The 19,477-nt window shown below is 44.9% G+C and overlaps 1 protein-coding gene across 2 annotated transcripts in view; it reads left to right on the top strand.

The window, feature by feature from the left end:
- Nucleotides 1-3,130: 3,130 nt before the first annotated feature.
- Nucleotides 3,131-19,477, top strand: part of HEATR6 (HEAT repeat containing 6) — a 353,001-nt gene continuing 336,654 nt past the window's right edge. For both annotated transcript variants that reach the window (XM_086954868.1, XM_086954869.1), the window contains exon 1: nucleotides 3,131-3,357. In XM_086954868.1, coding sequence (XP_086810994.1) covers nucleotides 3,166-3,357 — 192 coding nt within the window. In that variant the 5' untranslated portion in view covers nucleotides 3,131-3,165. The remainder of the gene's footprint in view (nucleotides 3,358-19,477) is intronic.

Consider the following 19,477-nt stretch of genomic DNA (forward strand, 5'->3'; position numbering starts at 1 on the left):
GTGGCTGTTGTTGACCCTGTTCTGTGGCCTTTCTCTGAAGAATAGTGAGACGTCACGCCATCTATTTTACGGCGCAGTTTTACAAATACGTCTGTTCTTAGGGGACAATGCATGCTTTGCAGTGATATGTGTTTCACCACCTAGTCACATGCTTGGAAACCCACAGGGCCCATTCAGTCTTTCATCCCACCGAGTTCTAAAGAATGAGTAACCGCGCGTTTTTGTTTTTTTTCCTTTGGGTGTGGGCTTGTTAAGTCCTTAGGATTTAGGAGAGCACTTTAAGAACCGATTTGGGGCGATGTGACTTGCGGGCACCGTGACCCGGTTACTGTTTCCGGAGCGGAGATTAGAACCATGCTTCATCACTCAGGTTGGGTAAAGACCAGGGTGGCCCGGCGAAGACAATAGGAGCGTTGCCTGATCAAGAGGATGTGGGTAACTTTAGCTAATTGAAGAAGCAAGCAAGGATGAACAAGGGCAGGCTCTAGCTGGCGTGCGGCATAACATACAGAGCTGTGCATATACGGTCAGTGCTGATAACTGTCGGATGGAACTCTCCAGACCAGAGACCACCACCACTGTGCGACGCCCGCCAACTGTTTGTGACTGTGAAGGCAAACAAGCCAATAGCCTCTACCACGGATCATCTTTAACGACCATGAAAAGACTACAACGGATTCAGAACTCGGCTGCCAGACTACTCTTGCATATCAAACCACGAGACCACATCTCCCCTGCCTTGAAAGCCCTGCATTGGTTACCGGTTGCCAGAAGATCCACGTTCACGCTGCTTTGTATTACCCACAAAGCAATACATGGAATAGGACCACTCTTCATCAGGAATAAAATTACCAAACACATTCAACAAAGGAACCTACACTCTAAAGGAGCATCTCGCCTCAAAATCCCACCATACAAGAAAAAAACCTTGGGTGGCACATCCTTATCTATTCAAGCAGCCAAACTATGGAACTCTTTAGCCCCCAACATAAGATCCACCGACAACCACCTTATCTTCAGAAAACTACTCAAGATTTGGCTCTTCCCCACATAAGCACCATACAGAAACAGAAATTTACAGCATATCCCTCTGTATATAAGCATTTGTTTTCACTATAGATATGTACCTATCTTTGTGTATTACTTTATAAAACATGTAAAACAATTATGTTGTTAAGAGAAGAAAAAAATAATTTAAAAAAATAAAATAATAATAATAATATTCATCAATAAATAAAAATCATCTTTGGTCTACATGTACATACTTCCATTGTACATCTATGTACCTTCCATGTACTTGGATCTGTGTGTCTGTTACTTTTCTCCTGAAAAAAGCATATCCAATGCACTACCCTATTTCTCATCCTGTGCCTCTATCAATATATTTAATCTAAATATACTTACTTCTTTTATGTATCTATATACTTTCAATGTACCTATGGATCTATATATTTATCAATATATTTAATCTAAATATACTTACTTCTTTTATGTATCTATATACTTTCAATGTACTTATGGATCTATATATTTATCACTTTCTTCTAATTTAGCATTTCCAATGCACTAGCCTATTTCTCAGCCTATACATCGCTCAATATATCTTCTAGCCCAACCTTTCTGACTCATCTCAAACTTCTTTCTACTACGCCTTCTAATGCACTACCCTATCTCTCATCCTATAGATCTATCAATATATCCTGTACATTCACTCTCATTTATCCCAAACCCCATACCACTACTATGATCGCCAAATTAACCTTTTCTAGACTCTCTCCTGCTCTACACCTCCTTGAATCATCTGACACCTCTTTTTACTACATCGATCCCCTAAAAGAAACATATCTAAACTCTCCCCTCTGACTCCTTCCCTCCAAAACTCCTTTTTACTTATCCAAAAATCTCTTCCTACTGCTAAGACTTAAAAAAAAAATCCTTCACTCTTTTATCCCTCCACTATCCTTTTTCAATCAACATTAACAGACTAACATGTTTCACTTCTCAAATTCCATATTCCATATTCAACTATACTAATATACTGCCCAAATAACATATCTACTACTCAAATTACTTCATATTTATACTATACTAATTTTCAACACTAATCCTTTATGGGTTCCGGAGTGGCGTGCTACTCGCCAGAAAAGCGCTTCAACACCCATCAGGGGTAACAAGTGTGTAGTGGAGCCCACTACAAAGTGCTATATGAATGCAAATCTTTCTTCCCCTTTTATCCATCCGCTATCCTTCTCACTCCAAGTAACAGACTAATATCCACCACTGAAATTACCTCATATTTCACCATATTAATTCACCACTAATCCTTTACAGGCTCCCTGAATAGCATGCGTCAACAAGCGAGCGATAAATAAATAAAAAACCTTTGATCTACTCTATCCTTCTGCTATCATTCCAAATCCAAATAACTGACTAACCTATCCACCACTTAAAACGTACTTGCATGTTTCACTATACAAATTCAACACTAATCCTCTGTGGGTCCCGGAGTAGCGTGCTACCCACCGAAAAAGCGCTTCGACGCCTCGTCAGGGGTAGTACGCGCTATATAAATGCAAATACAATACAATACAATACATGCTAGCGTCCGAGAGGATACCTTTGGTAAAGCATAACTCCCACTGAAGTGAAAAAGAAAGAGGACAAAAGAGGCAACTGTCTCTCGATCTGCTTTCAGTTCCTAAAGACGGCACGAGGGCCATTTTGTAAAAGGCTCACATTGGGTGAAAAAAGGTGTGTCTACGCCGTATTGCGTCCTCTCCCTAATCATATATATATATTTGTTGACGTTTATTTATTATTGTAAAATATATATTTGAAGAACGTTAAATACGTTGTTTTCCTATGTAACAGACATGAATATTAACATGAATGTGAAATATGTCACATATTCATACTTCTTTTAAAATATTTCCGAGACATGTATATAGCTCTTATTGCCATTACTATGGGTTACAACATTCATAGCGACGGAGGCTCTATTGGTGATCACTGAGAAGTAATTGATTTTGCTAGTGCTCCGTGAACTGCCCACACTCGAGGCATCCTTCCAATTGGCTCAGAGGGTTTGACGTGAGTTGCGATTGGCTGAGAACGCGGAAGTTCTGGGGAGTTACCATAGTGAAGGTGCCGCACACGGCAGTGAACATGGCTACGGAGGAGCGTGGTAGGGAGATTTTGCCTCGAACTTCAGAGCCAACCGAGCTGATCCAGCGCCACTTGGGCAGGCTGCGCGCTCTTAGACCCGCGGACACTGAAGCGTCCCGCACAGAGATAAACCTACTCTTGGACCAACTTCTCTGTGAAAGCCACGGAGGCAGCACAGGGGGGCGACCCGAGGTACAAATGATAAGAGGACTTGGAATGGGCCTGGGGTGGTGAAAAGCGGTCATGCCATAATGCAACTCATGAAGTGTGCATAGTATTGTATTGTTGAAAGAGAATGCTGGTTGTAGGGTGCTTTGAGCAGTGTGAATGCTTGGGGAGTGGCCGGAGGTGGGGAGCGGTGGCCAGTGGAGAGGGTCTAATGTTGTAGTCGAAGGGCAGTTAATGGCCATCGTAGGTCGCACATGTTAAATTAAGTCGTCATTCTGAGGGAAAGAGGCAATGGAACTTCATAGGTGGCTAATTGAGCCAGGCAATTGCCTCAAGTATTTTATTCAGTACCTACTCCACATATTAGTACACAAAGGTTATTTTTTTAAGCTTTCTCTTATCCTCAGTGCGAATTCACTTTCCTGGAAAACTACACATTTTCTTTGGTATCGTGTCTTTGCAAATGACATTCTGTCATTCCCTCCCCTTTTCATTCTTACCTAAATAACTGACTACCTCTGCCGTGCAAGACGGGGAGGCCCTGCATTGCCCAGTGCATCATAACAAGGCCATCACGAAAATGATTTACTTATCCTCGGTAACTGCCCCAGAACCCATCGATTCCCAAATCTAATTTCCCTTAATATTGTCATCTCACTGATCCCCTTTACCTACGAGTTTTCTTTGACAGTTGAGAGTAGTGTTACCTCATTCAGCAACATTTGCCTATCTAGGTTTGCTGTAATTCCCTTTGAAAACTATGTACAACATTCATGTCAGAAATGCCCACGCTTAAGAGCGGGCAGGTGTGGTCCAGTATCTACTTTCCTGAAGTATGTAACTTGGGGATGTAGTGGTGTTGCAGTGCTGCCTGGGTGCTGTTAAAGCTTTGGACTTAATGACTTGGGAAGTTAATGATTTTTAATATTTGTGTTTTTATGTACTTTTATGGTTTTCATATATGGAACCCGAATAAAGATATTTTGATATTTTGATTTGATTTTGACTTGGGAAGTTTTGGTGTACCCAGGGCTTAAGTAGAAACAAAAAGTGGGGGTGCTCTAAAAGGGGCGGGCAAACCTCTTAAAGCGGTGTGGCCTAACCAAGTAGGGGCTTGGTCTAAATAAAGATATGTATGGATAACGCCTTACACCCTTCCCCAGAGGCGCAAGTAGAGCCACATTTCGAGGGGGGGGGGGGGGGGCTAATTCTTCAAGCAATAGGCAGAGTGGAGCTGCAGGGGCTCTACAAAGGGGTGAAAAACAACAAAGCCTCATTAACAAGCAAATGGTCTTTTAAAGACCTGTGAAGTACTCGGTGTGGCTGTGTGTGTTTGGAGGCTGGTTGCAGGATCGCAATCTTACGCTTACCAAAAATAAGGTGCTAAATCAATGAAGTTACAAGTTGTTTTTTATTATCCTTAGTTCTATGTAACTTACCCAACAAACAAAGCTTTACTCTGAGATAGGTGCCCAGGCCCGGCTCCAGGAATTTTTATTTGGGTGGGCCAAGGGTGCATTTGGGTGGGCCACTGCGGGCTCGATTTGTCGCATATATGTCTAGGCAGGCCTGCTTCAGGGCCCTCCTTTATCTATTCTTAGTCTTACAAGGCCCAGTAAAACGCACTCTTTTCCAAATCTCTTTCTAAATATTATCACTCTCAAAAAGTGTTTTTTCCATGTAATGCTCCTTTTGATGGGAAGAGGAGGTTTCCGAGGTGGGAGTATCAGGCAAGTGACACTTTTCGGGCTCCCTCTGTGGGAGCCTTCAGGGAGAATCCCTCTTCATTACTACCTCCACCTGACCACGGACTCTGCAACGCACTCCCATATAGGCTTGATTATCCACTACTCCTCTCCAGTGCACCTCATCTCACAGATGACCTTGGGCCCCAACCCCATATCAGGCACCATTGGGCTCCACTTTCATTTTTCCTGGTAAAAACATTAGTAAAATCACCTTCAAACTTAAAACATTGAATAAAGTAGTAAATATAATTAGCATGCACTTTAAAGTATGTTCCACAGTAGCCCTTATAACCCAACAGCTAATTAAATAAACAAACACAGAAAGGCTGGCTTCAGCGCTGCTGCGAAAGTCTTTTTTGGCGTCGCACCAATAACCTCTTTCTCCGTAAATCGCCTTTACTCCCACCTTCCAACAGTGCCCCTCATTTCTCAATGCCCCTCCTATTGACCTCCGCCTAGGATTCCCTCACAGCCACACGCCACAAGTGCCCCTCATCTCTCCCTAACTACCCCCTCCACCCCATGACCTCTTCCTCGGATTCCCTCACTGCCACCCTCCACCAGTGCCCCTCATCGCTCCATAGCCCCTCCCACTACCTCCTCCTCAGATTCCCTCACGGCCACCCTCCAACAGTGCCCCTTATCTTTACGTAGCCCCTCTCTCATATGCATTTGTTGTATAGCGCTACTCATATCAGTGTAGTGTGTGTCAGTAATTTACACAACGCACACATTATACAGAGACAATGAATCATACAAGTATGTAAATCAGGCTATAGGGAATGTCATATAAGCCAATGAGGATTACAAGGTGTAGGAATCACATGTCATCCATACTGGTGGGCAGGATATTTTAAGAGGGTTTGGTCTTGGGAAAAACAACATTAGGATTTAAAGAGTATTCCATGGGGGTCAGCTTTACTGATAAAAATGTATATCTGCCCAAACATACTCATTTTAGCAACATTAGAATAATGAAAGACTGGGGAAGTTCTAACTATATCACAAAACAAAAAAAGCGAAGTTCTAACTATACCATTCATGTTTGTATGCAGCTCTTTGATGACAGTTCATTGGTTACTGTCCTATGTAAGGATTGTAACTTCTGAACTGCAAGTAACACAAGGATCTCTGTGACAAAGGCAGTAACCCACTGAGCTATCCAGGGCTTCAAGTGGGCCGGATCTCACTGGGTCTGAGCACAGGTAGTTTTTTAAGTGGAAGCTTTTGCAATATTATATACAAGCCATAGTTGCTGTTATTTATTTTATGCAACTAACAACCATTGACAAAGCCAATAGTCCTGGCTTGTAGGTATGATGTTATTTGTTGTATCATATACCGGGATACAATGACAGAAACAGCAAAATACAAGTCGGGCCGCACACTATGCTAAACACAGATTTTTAATGTACTGTTTTTAAGCCACGTCCTCAATTACATTGGCCACGCCCCTTTGAGAGACCCCCCCAGTTATTTCATCCCACTTAAAGCCCTGAATTTATCCACATAAAATACAGTTCATCAGCATTTAAAAACTACTAACAGACAAATGAGTGCTCTCCAGAAGGATCATTAATCACCAGCGTTATCTGGACATTTTGTATTATTGTTGTCCTGCATCAGCCATGATAATGATAAAAAACTGTTTAAATTAAGCACACACAAAGTATGTGTCCTGCTGGGCCTGTGCAGATTTTAAAAAGAAAAAAAATGTAGTAACGCATTCTCTTACCTACTCCATTAGTCAAACTTTGTGTCACAGCCTGATGTGATAAGCCACGGCAGGGGTCAGGAAAGGTGAATAGAAATAAACAAATTTTACAGAGACCTTTTAATACTGGGCTGATAACATCTGCTTCAAAACATGGACCCTAAAGACTGCAGTTGGGCCACCGGTGGCTCTTGTTCATGTACTGGGTTGTGCAAGTTTGAGAACTGCAAATGTAAAGCTGCTGTTCCTGTTGCCCTCCCAGATGCGATAAATGTGGCCAGGGGTGTGTGTGCAAAGGAGGATCAACGGAGAAATGCAGCTGTTGCACATAATTTGCGGATTGGCTTATTCAGTGCCCATGGAGTTGCTTAACACACAAAGAATTGCACTTTTTGATTTATTTTTCTTTTTCTTTCTTGTGCAAATGAGCAATCTTAAATTTACATTTTATATATTTCTATATAAATGTTCTGCTAATAAAGTAACCTAAAATACGGAAATAAATAAACAAACTTCTTTTCTCCTGCGCTACGTAGAAAAAGAAATATCAATGCAGCAAGACAGTAGGCAAAGGTTACCAAAGGTTAACGTTGTGAAAGAAAGGATTTGTCGCCTTTCGCCATGCAGAGAAAAGGGGTGAAAAAATAAGCAAAGCCTCGTTAACATGTAAATGGTCTTGTAAAGACCTGTGAAGTACTCGGGGCGGCTGTGATAATCTGTATAACTGTCAGTGCGTGCGCCCGGAGAAGCTGTCAGGGCCCGGGCTAACACACAAGAAGGGGGAGGATTGAAGCACTTTGATCCCAAAGGCGTTGCCCACCTGTCTTCAAGCTCTCACTGTGAGGGCCAAGAATCCTGTTTGGGTGGGCCAGGCTCATGTTTGGGTGGGCCTGGCCCACCCGGCCCACCCGCTAGAACCGGGCCTGTAGGTGCCTGACAAGACATTACCTCTTGATGTGATGGAAGGCGCGCAAAGCCCATTGTGCTCTAAGGGCTTCGCCCCCCGCGTCTTGTGTGGCAGCCTGGGCTGAAACAGCTTCCTAGGCACGCTCACAGCCCCACCCGAGTACTTCACAGGACTTTAAAAGACCATTTGCTTGTTAATGAGTCTTTGTTGTTTTTTCACCTCTTCTTAGAGCCCCTGCATCTCCACTCTGGCTTTAGTTGCGCCTCTGGTGATGGAGGATCCATTCAGGATCAGAAATAACTCTGCTTGTGATGCTGGCCTTTTCCCCTGTCATGAGAGACTCTGGGTGTGATAGTGACCCTCTTCCCGGATTCGAAGCAGGTTAGACATAATTGTCCTTATCAGGAGTGATCGAGATGGGTGGTTACGTGGCAGGCACTACAGCCTCACAGTGACTCCACTGCATGTGATGTTCCCGTCACTGACAGCAGCAGAAGTGCTGAAAGCTGCCAGTTGGGTGGGGCAGAGGACAGAATATTAACCCCCTCCCCCCCCTTCCCTCCCCCCCCATCTCCTCCTTGCAGGGGAAGAATGCAGGGAGCACTGCCCGCCTCCCAGAGTGGTAGCGCTACAGGGAGCATGGAAAGGGCCCTCACACTGGTATTTCCTGCCTCCTGCGTGCTCCCGGCTCAGAGCCGCGTGCTAGGAGGAGCTGTGCACGAGAGGCGTCTGGGGCAGGGGTGAACCAGAGGCTACTTGGAAACGCGCAGTGGAGTATGAGAGAAAACAAACGGCGCCACCCAGCAGCGGTGAGGGATAGCCGCCACCCCACCCTCCTGCCAGGCAGGCCGTGGTCAGGCCTGTGACTGCAAGGACCTGGCATCAGGAGGCATGTGCAGCAGCAGACTGGCATTCCAGCGCATGCACCCAAGTGTTAAGGGAAAGAGGGAGGGATGATGTGGAATGGTTAACCTGGGATATTTTATGTATTGTGGGCTCTGTGTAGAATGATCCCTTATCATGCATTGATGTCTATGAGCCATCATGTCCCCACCCTCTTTCTTTGTGTATAAGTTTGCCTAGTTTCTGAAGTGGTTACAGTCAAAATATAGTTAGCAAACAGTGACCATAACCACTTATATTAGTAGGTGTATACTTCTATTAACTTTTCTTGCTTAGTAATCATGTTTGTGTGGACAGTCCTCAGTCAACAGGTTGAAACTAGAAAGATGAAAGCGGATTATTTTAATTATTACCCTAAACTGGTTGGTGCAGCGGGCAGCAAGAAATGAAGTAGAGTGTGATGGCCATGAATCCACATTTAGGGAGGCCTGTGGCATCGTGGAGGCAATGATAATTTATGGGCAAAAGGAGCCACTTGTTGTTCGATGCAATGGCTGTTTGGAAGTGTCAGTAGCTAGATTCCATGCACAGAGAACATTTTTACATTCAACTGTATATGTAAATATTAAATGGACATGTGCTGCAGATTATAGACACATGCTTGTCAACTTTAAATATTGGCAACTATTTGTGTGGCTATGTTCAATAAAGCTTATGGAGGATTTCAAGACCTTGATCTACTTTTGGTATTAACTTTGATAATGACACCATTTCTCCAGTGAGATAACAAGTGTATTTTTTTTTATATCAGTAACATGCTGCTTTGTGATAAAAGGCAGAGCATGAGCTATGTTTGGATTTAAAAAGGCAAGTCAATGTGAGCTTCCACAAAGAGAAAGCTAAAGCTTTAGTAACATAAATCGAACCTATTGGGTGAATGGGATGTTCATAACTTAAACCTTTCGATGCTCATGACGAGCTCAGCTCGTCATGATGCACAGTTGAGCTGTGCTGATGACGAGCTGAGCTCGTCATGACACCAGCAAAATGGCAATTTTCAGCACAGGAGGGGGAAAACGCCTAGCAGCCAAGGTGTTAAAGCAATAGAAAAAACTGAGCCACAGTAAGGGTGTTGCAGTCCATGTGTGTGCTACCGCACATTTGGTGTGCGTGTTGCCATGGCATCTCATTTGGCTTCACTGAAAGAGCTGCTCAGAAAAATTGTATTAAAGTTAAGTGTACATCAGGACCAACCATTGCACAAAAGCAGATGCTTGTAAAAATAAACACTGCAACGTGCAGTATGATGTTGGATAACTCATGCAAAAGGGAGTAGACATAATCTCAGAGAAGCACTAATTAATTAATAATTCAGACATCAATAAGTATGTTATTTTTTTATGTCAGTGATATCTTTGTTTTCATAAATGAAAACGAGACAGATATAGTAACAAACCACTAACGTTTTAGTGCTATATATTTAGCAAACTAGTAGACCATGTACATCATGGATCCAAGGTCTGCTGGTAAATAAGAGCTGCCTGGAGATGAGTTGGCATATGGCCTTCTATGCATATGAATATCACAAGTGTTGCATTGAGCCATCTAATGTGGATAGAAAAGTACTCACTGGGGAGAAAATATGACTCATGAAACTCGTAAGATGGATTTTTCTGCACTAGAAGAATGTAAGGTTCATATAGAAATGTATTGTTACCTAGGATACCAAAGAAGTTTGGAAAAAATGATGCCAAATTGTTCAATTTCCAAAGACGACAAACAAAAAGTAAAACTTACACCTGTAAATATTTGCATATTCCGTGTGAAATATGAGAGCAAAAACATTTGACTAGAATGTTATTATTTGCTAGTTGTTAGTAGTTCATCCATATTCATGAAAGACTGAAGATACTTGGGTACCAATTCTGAGTTGACCAGTAGAACAGTCTGCTATACCCAGAACTAGTGAGAAGCATTGTTATCAGTAACAGTTTGCTTGGCGGCAAAGCAGGAGGTATACTGTGTGATTGAAAGGTGTACCCTAGAGTATACTCAGAAATGGGGAAATTACTAGAGGAATTGGGAATACCACACTGATTCCTGTGGTAATCAGTGTGATATTGTGGGAATGACTATAGATCTTGTACTCCTTACGGGAATGGTAAACCCCCTTCAGGATTTAGGATTACCGGCCTATAAGTAAAGAATTCTTAAGTAGTTGATAGGCAAATCTATTCTGCCCAGTTGCAGAAAAATGTGAGGTAGCGAAAGTATCACATGTCACGTGTATGTTGTTGGTGAAAATGGTTTGCAATTTTATGCCTCAGAACATAGTACACCCTTAAAAACTACAGTCCAAAAGGAACACGAGTTCCCAATTGTACTTCTGTATCATATTTTGTAGCATCCCCTAAATATATGTTTTGTAATACCTCCATTGCTGTGTGTGACTAACCAGAATAAATGCTATTGAACTCACTGCCACATTCCAAAATGTCTGGTGGCACGTATATTTGAAACACTATAATAAAGTATTTGTGGGGTACAATACAAAAAACTATGGGGTACAATACAGTTTTCAAATTCAACATAATTTAGAGATAAATACAACTCCAAGAAAGTGCAAAACCAGGGACTCCCATACAGTCGGTGGGGCAGAAACACAATTATCTATTTGAGGCACAAGACTGGTAATGGATGTAGAGATGGCTGATTTACTTCTTGCCTCAAATGTACAGTGTTCTTTGTGTAACATTGACTTTAAACTAAAACAAAACCTTACTTTCTCTCTGTCCATCTTGTCATTCATATTCCATAACCAATCTCTCTCGATATAGGATGGCTCTTCTTTAGAAAGTTGATCAACAAATTGATCATCCAGAGTCGAAGTTAGATTTGCTTCAGCTGAAGTTACCAGAAATTTTATTTTTATTTCTATTGAGGATGAGTTGGGCCTGCAAAACCCTCAATTGATCTGGAATCCTAAGAAGGAACTCTTGTCTGTGGAGACCCCAATTGATCTTCTTTCATGATGAGTGCTTTGGCTTGAGGCACAAATTAGACACTCTGGACACTCAATTTAGGCACATCATCCTCCATTTTGCAAGCTCTCCTTTATTTGAATTTGAGGTCCAATAATTATCGCTTACCTAGCTTTTCAGGGTCATTTTCAAAACATTCCTGAGATTTCTTAGTATGTTTTGTTTCTTCTTCCGTAGCTAGGACATTCTTTCTGCCTGAACTGAGGGTGCTAGATGAATTTCAATTATATCAGAAATCGATGACCATACTCAAAAGCAAAGTCCAAAAGAGATTGTATCATTGGATGGCGGGATTGAAAAGTTATATCTGCAAGATTAAGGGGCAGTTGCAATTAGTGATAGCATGGTCAACACTTATTTAAATGTTTGCCTTTAAATGCGTTTTGCATTTTGTGAAACTGTGTTTGTATATGTTTCAGTGCAAGTGTTTCGACATTATATAAACGGTATTGTATCTCACAGATTACTTCATTTGAACTAGGAAGACTCAGTACTTGGTCAAAGATCACTGCAGAGGGGCTATGGATGGCATGTTGGTGATACTGCTGACTTATTTGGCACAAATAAACTTTTTGACATATTTAAGTTTCGACCTGGCGAGGGGCAAAGCCCCTCCCAGATCGAAAACTATTGTCTACAGTAGGGATGTCGGCCCCGCCTCTGCCTCTCATTGGCTAGCTCCATAAATGGAGGCTAGCCATTGGGAGACAGAGGCTGTCAATCGCGCTTTCTCTTGAAAACGCGATTTGGGGGCGTTTCTGGTTCTTTTTTTAAGCCCCGCCCCTTTGTCCCGGGCCGCGCTGCGATTGGCTGCTGGCCCGGGACACCCCCGTGACGTCATTCCCGGGCCGCGCTGTGATTGGCTGCCGGCCCGGGACACCCCCGTGACGTCAGCCAATCACAGCGCGGCCCGGGACCTGACTTGTTTATAATTGCGAAAGAAAATAAATTATCTTTGAAAACATACTAGTAGTCGATCCAATATGGATATTTAAGTTAACAAAAAAAACTTCGCCATTGAAACACTCCTAGCCTGGTAAGGTGTTAGCTTTATAGTGTGGCACCTCTTACAATGAAATAATTTGCACTAAACTAGTGTGCCTGCCACATCGCGGAAGCAATCAAATGTGTCCTATTCGTAGTAGGTGCAACCTCGAGGCAGTCAACGCGTTGCCCGGGCAACAGGCGAAGCGACGCTGTATAGTACGCCGCCGCGTGGTAGTCTACACTCTCTTCCGGATAGGCCGGCGGATTCTGACCAATTGCGTAGGGCGTCGCGGAGACTGGCATCACTTTATGCAAATTTTGTTTAAAAAAGACGGCGGGAGTTCTGAGTTTCGTGCGAGCAGCTTTGGCGCCGCGCGCTGGAATCGGCCCCTCCATTCATTGTCCGCTTCCTGGAGAGCCATTTTCCTGCCGCGGCGCAGAACAGAGGCCGCCGCCCGCTCCCGCTATCCGCTGCCATCCGCCCGCCGCAGACTCCAAAACCCATAGGGAAGCGGCCTCCTCGACCCCCCTGACTCTCAGCTTTTCATAGATGACCCCATTTCTTATCGGGGAGTGCTCCGGGACACCCCCACACCCCCCCGTGATGTCATTCCCCGGGCCGCGCTGTGATTGGCTGGCCGGCCCGGGACCTGACTTGTTTCAAAATGTCGTGCCACAGAGTGGATAAAGTGGATAAAGCAAGGTGCCATAACAGCGGGTGATCTTCAATGGGAGCCCGTCAGCATCGTGCAGTTCTTTTCTGCTAAGGTGAATTACACTTTTTAGGTCTCGCCTGTCGATGCGCATGCGCATCGAGCTTGCGAGTCTATGGTGGCTTATCCACTCTTTATCCCCAACTTGCAAGGAATCGTGGCGATTCCTTGCAGTGCACGAGAAATTTAAGCTCAATGCGAATGCGCATTGAGCTTAAATGCGCGTGCACATGCCCCCAGCCGCCTGCCTTGCCTACTCTCTCACACAGCCTCCCCCAGCTCCACCCCCTCACTTCTTGATTGCACGGCCGCTAGGCCGTGCCTCCTCTACTCTCCTCCTCCTACTCTCCTCCCCGTCTGTTCCCGCACTCCTCCCACACCCCCGCTCCGCCCCCTCCCCTGCCTGCCATGTCGCGTTCAAAACTTTTACTCCATGCATAATCACGTAATAGTGTAAGAATTACAGAAACAGCTGGCCTGTCACAAGCAGAAAATCTATTTGCATTTCAGGACTTTGAGCACACGTTTTGCTGGGCGATTTGTTTGAATTTGCATTTTTGTATAGTCTCTTATTGCCGTCCTTCGGGGTACATTATCAGATCTTACTACCTGCTACAAAAGTAAAGAAGCAAACAAAACATGCACTGGAGAGGCTAGAAAAACAAGTACCGACTCAATGACCTCTCCACTTAATAACGTAACCCGAAATGCAATAAAGTGTTTTATATCTTCACCAGACTTGCTTAGAAAGGACCTCAAGCTCACGCACAAGCAGGCTTTCTAATTGGAAGGGAGACTCCCTCCATTTAGACCAATAAAGTGTTCTGTCTCAATTTGTGTTTACTTTCTCCATCAAACGGCAAATCTTCAGGGTATGGTGGCCATCCGAGAAGCTGCCATTCCTCTCGACCGGAAACGCTCTCTTCTGAAATGGCCGCCCCGTTACCCTACCCTGGGGAAGCGTTAGTCCTCTGTCTACTTCTTAAGCATCTGCAAAAACTACGAGGCAAGGTACGTCAGAACGCTCTTCGACTCTTGCGTTACAGTGGGTGTTTTGTACAATTAGCGAGGATTAAGGGGTTAAAGGCTGTATTTAAGATCCTTCAGCAGGCCATATTTTAAACTATTGTTTGCATTGTTTTATTTAGCAATGGCAGCGGCTTCGTTGCCCCGAGGGTGCCGCTCAGGACAACAACGATACTGGATATAAATGAAGCGAAATCTGCCTGCCTTCGATTTGGTTGCTACTCATCTCAAGCGCATTTTTTCTCAAACTTCCTTTAGGAGTTCGGCATCAGTTTTGTCAGGCTTGAGCTCCTGACACATAGAACGGAACAGCCAATCCGCGTTCGTCCAAGGGCATGAAGTGTAGACCGAGCTGTCACGCTATAGACCCCACGCCTCAGGATGGAGATGTCAGTAATGTTTAGATCATACTTTCGCCTGTCAATTTGAGGCGGCGCTCTGGATCGTTTCATACGAAAAAATGAAGCAGGGTTTTCCGCCAAGGCTATTCAACTAACCCTTGTATGGTCCTGACTACACTTATAGAAACATATACATTGGTCTGGCCCAGTCCTACCAAACTGTGACTTTGGACATATATTAGGGTGTTATCAGGGTCAATAGTACTTACTATCGACAGTGGTTGTAATTTAAACAGTCTATACGCAGTCCTCTGAAGTCATTAGATGTAGCTCACTCACCCTCACCCTCTCACCCTCACTCACCCTCACCCTCACTCAGCCTCACCCTCACTCACCCTCAACCCCTCACCCTCACCCTCACTCACCCTCAACCCCTCACCCTCAATCCCTCACCCACACTCACCCACACTCACCCACACTCACCCACACTCACCCTCACTCACCCTCACTCACCCTCACTCACCCTCACTCACCCTCACTCACCCTCACTCACCCTCACTCACCCTCACTCACCTTCACCCACCCTCACTCACCTTCACCCACCCTCAACCCCTCACCCTCACTCACCCTCAACCCCTCACCCTCACTCACCCTCAACCCCTCACCCTCACCCTCACTCACCCCCACTCACCCTCAACCCCTCACCCTCAACCCCTCACCCTCACTCACCCTCACTCACCCTCAACCCCTCACCCTCACTCACCCTCAACCCCTCACCCTCACTCACCCTCAACCCCTCACCCTCAATCCCTCACCCTCACTCACCTCACCCACACTCACCCACACTCACCCACACTCACCCACACTCACCCACCCACACCCACCCACACTCACCCACACTCACCCTCACTCACCCTCACTCACACTCACCCACCCTCACTCACCCTCACCCTCACTCACCCTCAACCCCTCACCCTCACTCACCCTCAACCCCTCACCCACCCTCAACCCCTCACCCTCACTCACCCTCAACCCCTCACTCACCCTCACTCTCACTCACCCTCACTCACCCTCAACCCCTCACTCACCCTCACTCTCACTCACCCTCACTCACCCTCAACCCCTCAGCCTCACCCTCACTCACCCTCAACCCCTCACCCTCACTCACCCTCAACACCTCACCCTCACTCACCCTCACTCACCCTCAACCCCTCACCCTCACTCACCCTCAACCCCTCACCCCCTCACCCTCACTCACCCTCACCCCCTCACCCCCTCACCCTCACTCACCCTCACTCACCCTCACTCACTCACCCTCACTCACTCACCCTCACTCACTCACCCTCACTCACTCACCCTCACTCACTCACCCTCACTCACTCACCCTCACTCACTCACACTCACTCACTCACCCTCACTCACTCACCCTCACTCACCCTCACTCACTCACTCACTCACCCTCACTCACCCTCACTCACTCACCCTCACTCACTCACACTCACTCACTCACCCTCACTCACTCACCCTCACTCACCCTCACTCACTCACTCACTCACCCTCACTCACTCACCCTCACTCACCCTCACTCACTCACCCTCACCCTCACTCACCCTCACCCTCACTCACCTTCACTCACCCTCACCCACCCTCACCCACCCTCACCCACCCTCACTCACCCTCACCCTCGCCCTCACTCACTCACCCTCACTCACCCTCACCCTCGCCCTCACTCACCCTCACTCACCCTCACTCAGCGCAACCACAGCATCTTCACTAAATATATTTAATAAACTTTAAGCTATTGGCAATATAAAATAAAATCCATTTTATTTACTTATTAATTATTAATTTTTTTTTAAAGCCATTAATTTTTTTTATATCAATACATATAAGTCACATATAAGTCCCGTTAATACAAAACATGTTGCTTTACAAATGCTAGAGGTGTCACATTTACAAAAATTATAACTATTGGCTTTGTAAAGAAGAAAGCTATTAATTTAGCTATTTAGAAAAAACAACACATAAATAAAAAACAAAAAAATAAATAACACCTATAGCTCAAACTTTCCTACTGCGAGACCTATTGCATTTCCAATGCAATAGGTCTCGGAGAATTTGAGTTAGAGCTTTTAGAAATGTTTATGGCTTTTTTTTTTTAATTCTTTAGCATTGGCTACAGGAAACAAAAATGCTAAAGATTTACAAAAAAACCCATAAACAATTCTAAAAGCACTAACTCTAATGCTGCGAGACCTATTGCATTTCTAATGCTTGTTTTCCTTCTAATCGCTGTACCGCCATACCACGCTGTTTTCTTTTAATATGGCAGCCACTCCTTGCTTTTGTATATACAGGGCGCGCCACGCAGTGAATACAGCAGGGCAAGAGCTTTGCTCGCGATGCCATTCATTATGGGAGCCCGCCAGTATTCACTGGTACTCCAATCTTTATTGATTTCGTACGGCGGCCACTCCAATGCTTTGTTTTAACAAGGTGCACCACGCAGTGAACACAGCAAGGCACAAGCTTTGCTCGTGCTGCCATTCATTATGAGTGCCTTCCAGCATCTAGGGTCCTGAATGTTTTTGCTGCCTGGGTGACTCTCAACGTGCAGTCCTCCACTGCTATACAGTACAGGAGGTGCTTACAAAATAATTGGACCAGCCTTTTTTCTCCTCGGTGTCGACAATGTGAGCGGACACCGGCACATCATCTGGCAACTGGGCGAAAACACTGAAAGAGAGAGGTTACCATCAGGGGTTGCCATGCAGACAGTAGTACACACAAAGCACTTCATTATCACAAGTCACAGACGTTACTACAAATGTTTTCAATCATACCAGAATTAAAGATGAGGGGGTCTCAGGTTAGATGAAGGCAGTTCATAGCAGTGGGTTATCTCTCTAATGCAGGCAGAGAGTGCATGTGCAATCTGTCTTAGCATCCCTGGAGGTGAGGAGTTTCTTTAAAAATCACTTTACTGTCACAACCAATGACACACTTAAGAACACCCACACTGTCATCTCCAGATAGTTAAGCAGTGCATGCTGCACTTTGCCATGCTGGAATCTGTTATACACTTCACCATTCATGGGTGTGTGGCACACTACACTGTTTTGGAATGAGAGACATGCCTCACATGTTTTGAGAGGCATTATTGACCATTTTTAAGTATCAAATACACTTCACCATTCTTGAATATAAGACATATACTACCATCCTTCAGTGTGTATGCAACACTTGGCCACATACAGGCGTGCAAAACACTTCACAAATCTTGACTGTGAGGCACATGTTACCGTTCTTGAGTGTAAAGCATATTTCATCATGTGTGAGTGTGCAATGCATTTAAGAGTTTTCTAGTGCATGACACACTTTATCATTACGTTGCATGGTGCACGCTCCCTCAGGCCCAAGTGCGAAGCAAGCCCATTAGTAACTATGCTGTGCTCTCCTCACTCCCTAGATTGAGTAACAATTTAACATTCTTGAGCAAGTGACATCGTTCAAGGTTCTTGCGTGCGACGCACATCTCCACTCAAGGGTATGCAGAACGAGTCCCCTCTCCTTAGTGTGTATAACACAATTCACCAGTCCTGAGTGTGAAAACGGTCCCTATAATTCATCGTGTGCGCTACGTTATCTTTCCTGAGTGTGTTACCTGTTTCATCACCCCAGTGTGTGATAAACATTGAACATTCTAAAATGTGCAACACAATTTGCCATTCACAAGTGTGTGACACATCTCGTCAGTAATACGGTCGCGGCTTAGTACACCTCCCTCAGTCATGTTTTTACATTCACCCCATTGCTTGTTCAGCCAGTCACAAGTGCCCTGAAGCTACTGATCACCTGCATGTGGCACTGTACAAACTGCTGATAGCATCACTGTGCTGTGCTCCCTTCTCATCCCTTAGTTGGCTTGGTAGCAACATTCCAGGATTAAGATAGGCCAAGACCAGAGTGCAGTAGGCCCAGTATGGTCCAGTAGAGCCTAGTGCGGCCGAAACAAGTCCAGTAAATTCCGCCAAGACACAGTGCCCCACTGAAGCCAACAGGGTACTTTATTATCCAGCAAGGCCCAGTACTGTACAAACAAGGACAGTGATATCCAGATAACCCGGTATAGTTTAGGCGGTCCTGGGTAAGTCCAACAACCCCCGGTGTATTTCCACAGAGGCCAGTGCAGTTCCACAGACCACAGTGAATGCCAGCGAGTCCCTGTGCAGCCCTTAGCTCTTAGGACAGAGTACCTCTGTCCGTTTCTAGTCGAAAGGGGAAGTGATGTGTGAGGGGAGGAGAAAAAAGGAGATGTGAGGCCTAAACATGAATGATGTGATTGGCAACCGTCAGTAACAGGGTAAAGAGGGAGGGCAGGAGGAGAGACAGAGTGCAAACTTTACCTGTCATTTCACATGATGACTATTAAGCCCTGTGTCCGAGAACGGTCACCATCTTTACACACAAATCATTTCACTCTTTAGCCCTACAGCTGCTGGTGATCTGAAGTGCTACCCCTATCTCGGAATCATTGACCCCATGTTCAGTCTGTGGTTTCCCGCTTTAGCCCTCATTTCTCACCACTATTCATTGCCCTTGTTCTCGAGATGTACCTGTCATTTCTAAGTATTATTAATCCTTTGTGAATAGTCCTTGGTCTCCAGCTTTACCTCTTCATTCCCAGCAGGGCTTTAAGTGGGATGAAAACACTGGGAGGGGTCTCTCAAAGGGGCGTGGCCAATGTAATTAAGGGAATGGCTTAAAATACATAAGCTGAAAATCTGTGCTTAGCATAGTGTGCCGCCAGACTGGCATTTTGCT

The sequence above is a fragment of the Lissotriton vulgaris genome, chromosome 2_1, assembly GCF_964263255.1.
Source record: "Lissotriton vulgaris chromosome 2_1, aLisVul1.2, whole genome shotgun sequence".
Lineage (NCBI taxonomy): Eukaryota > Metazoa > Chordata > Amphibia > Caudata > Salamandridae > Lissotriton > Lissotriton vulgaris.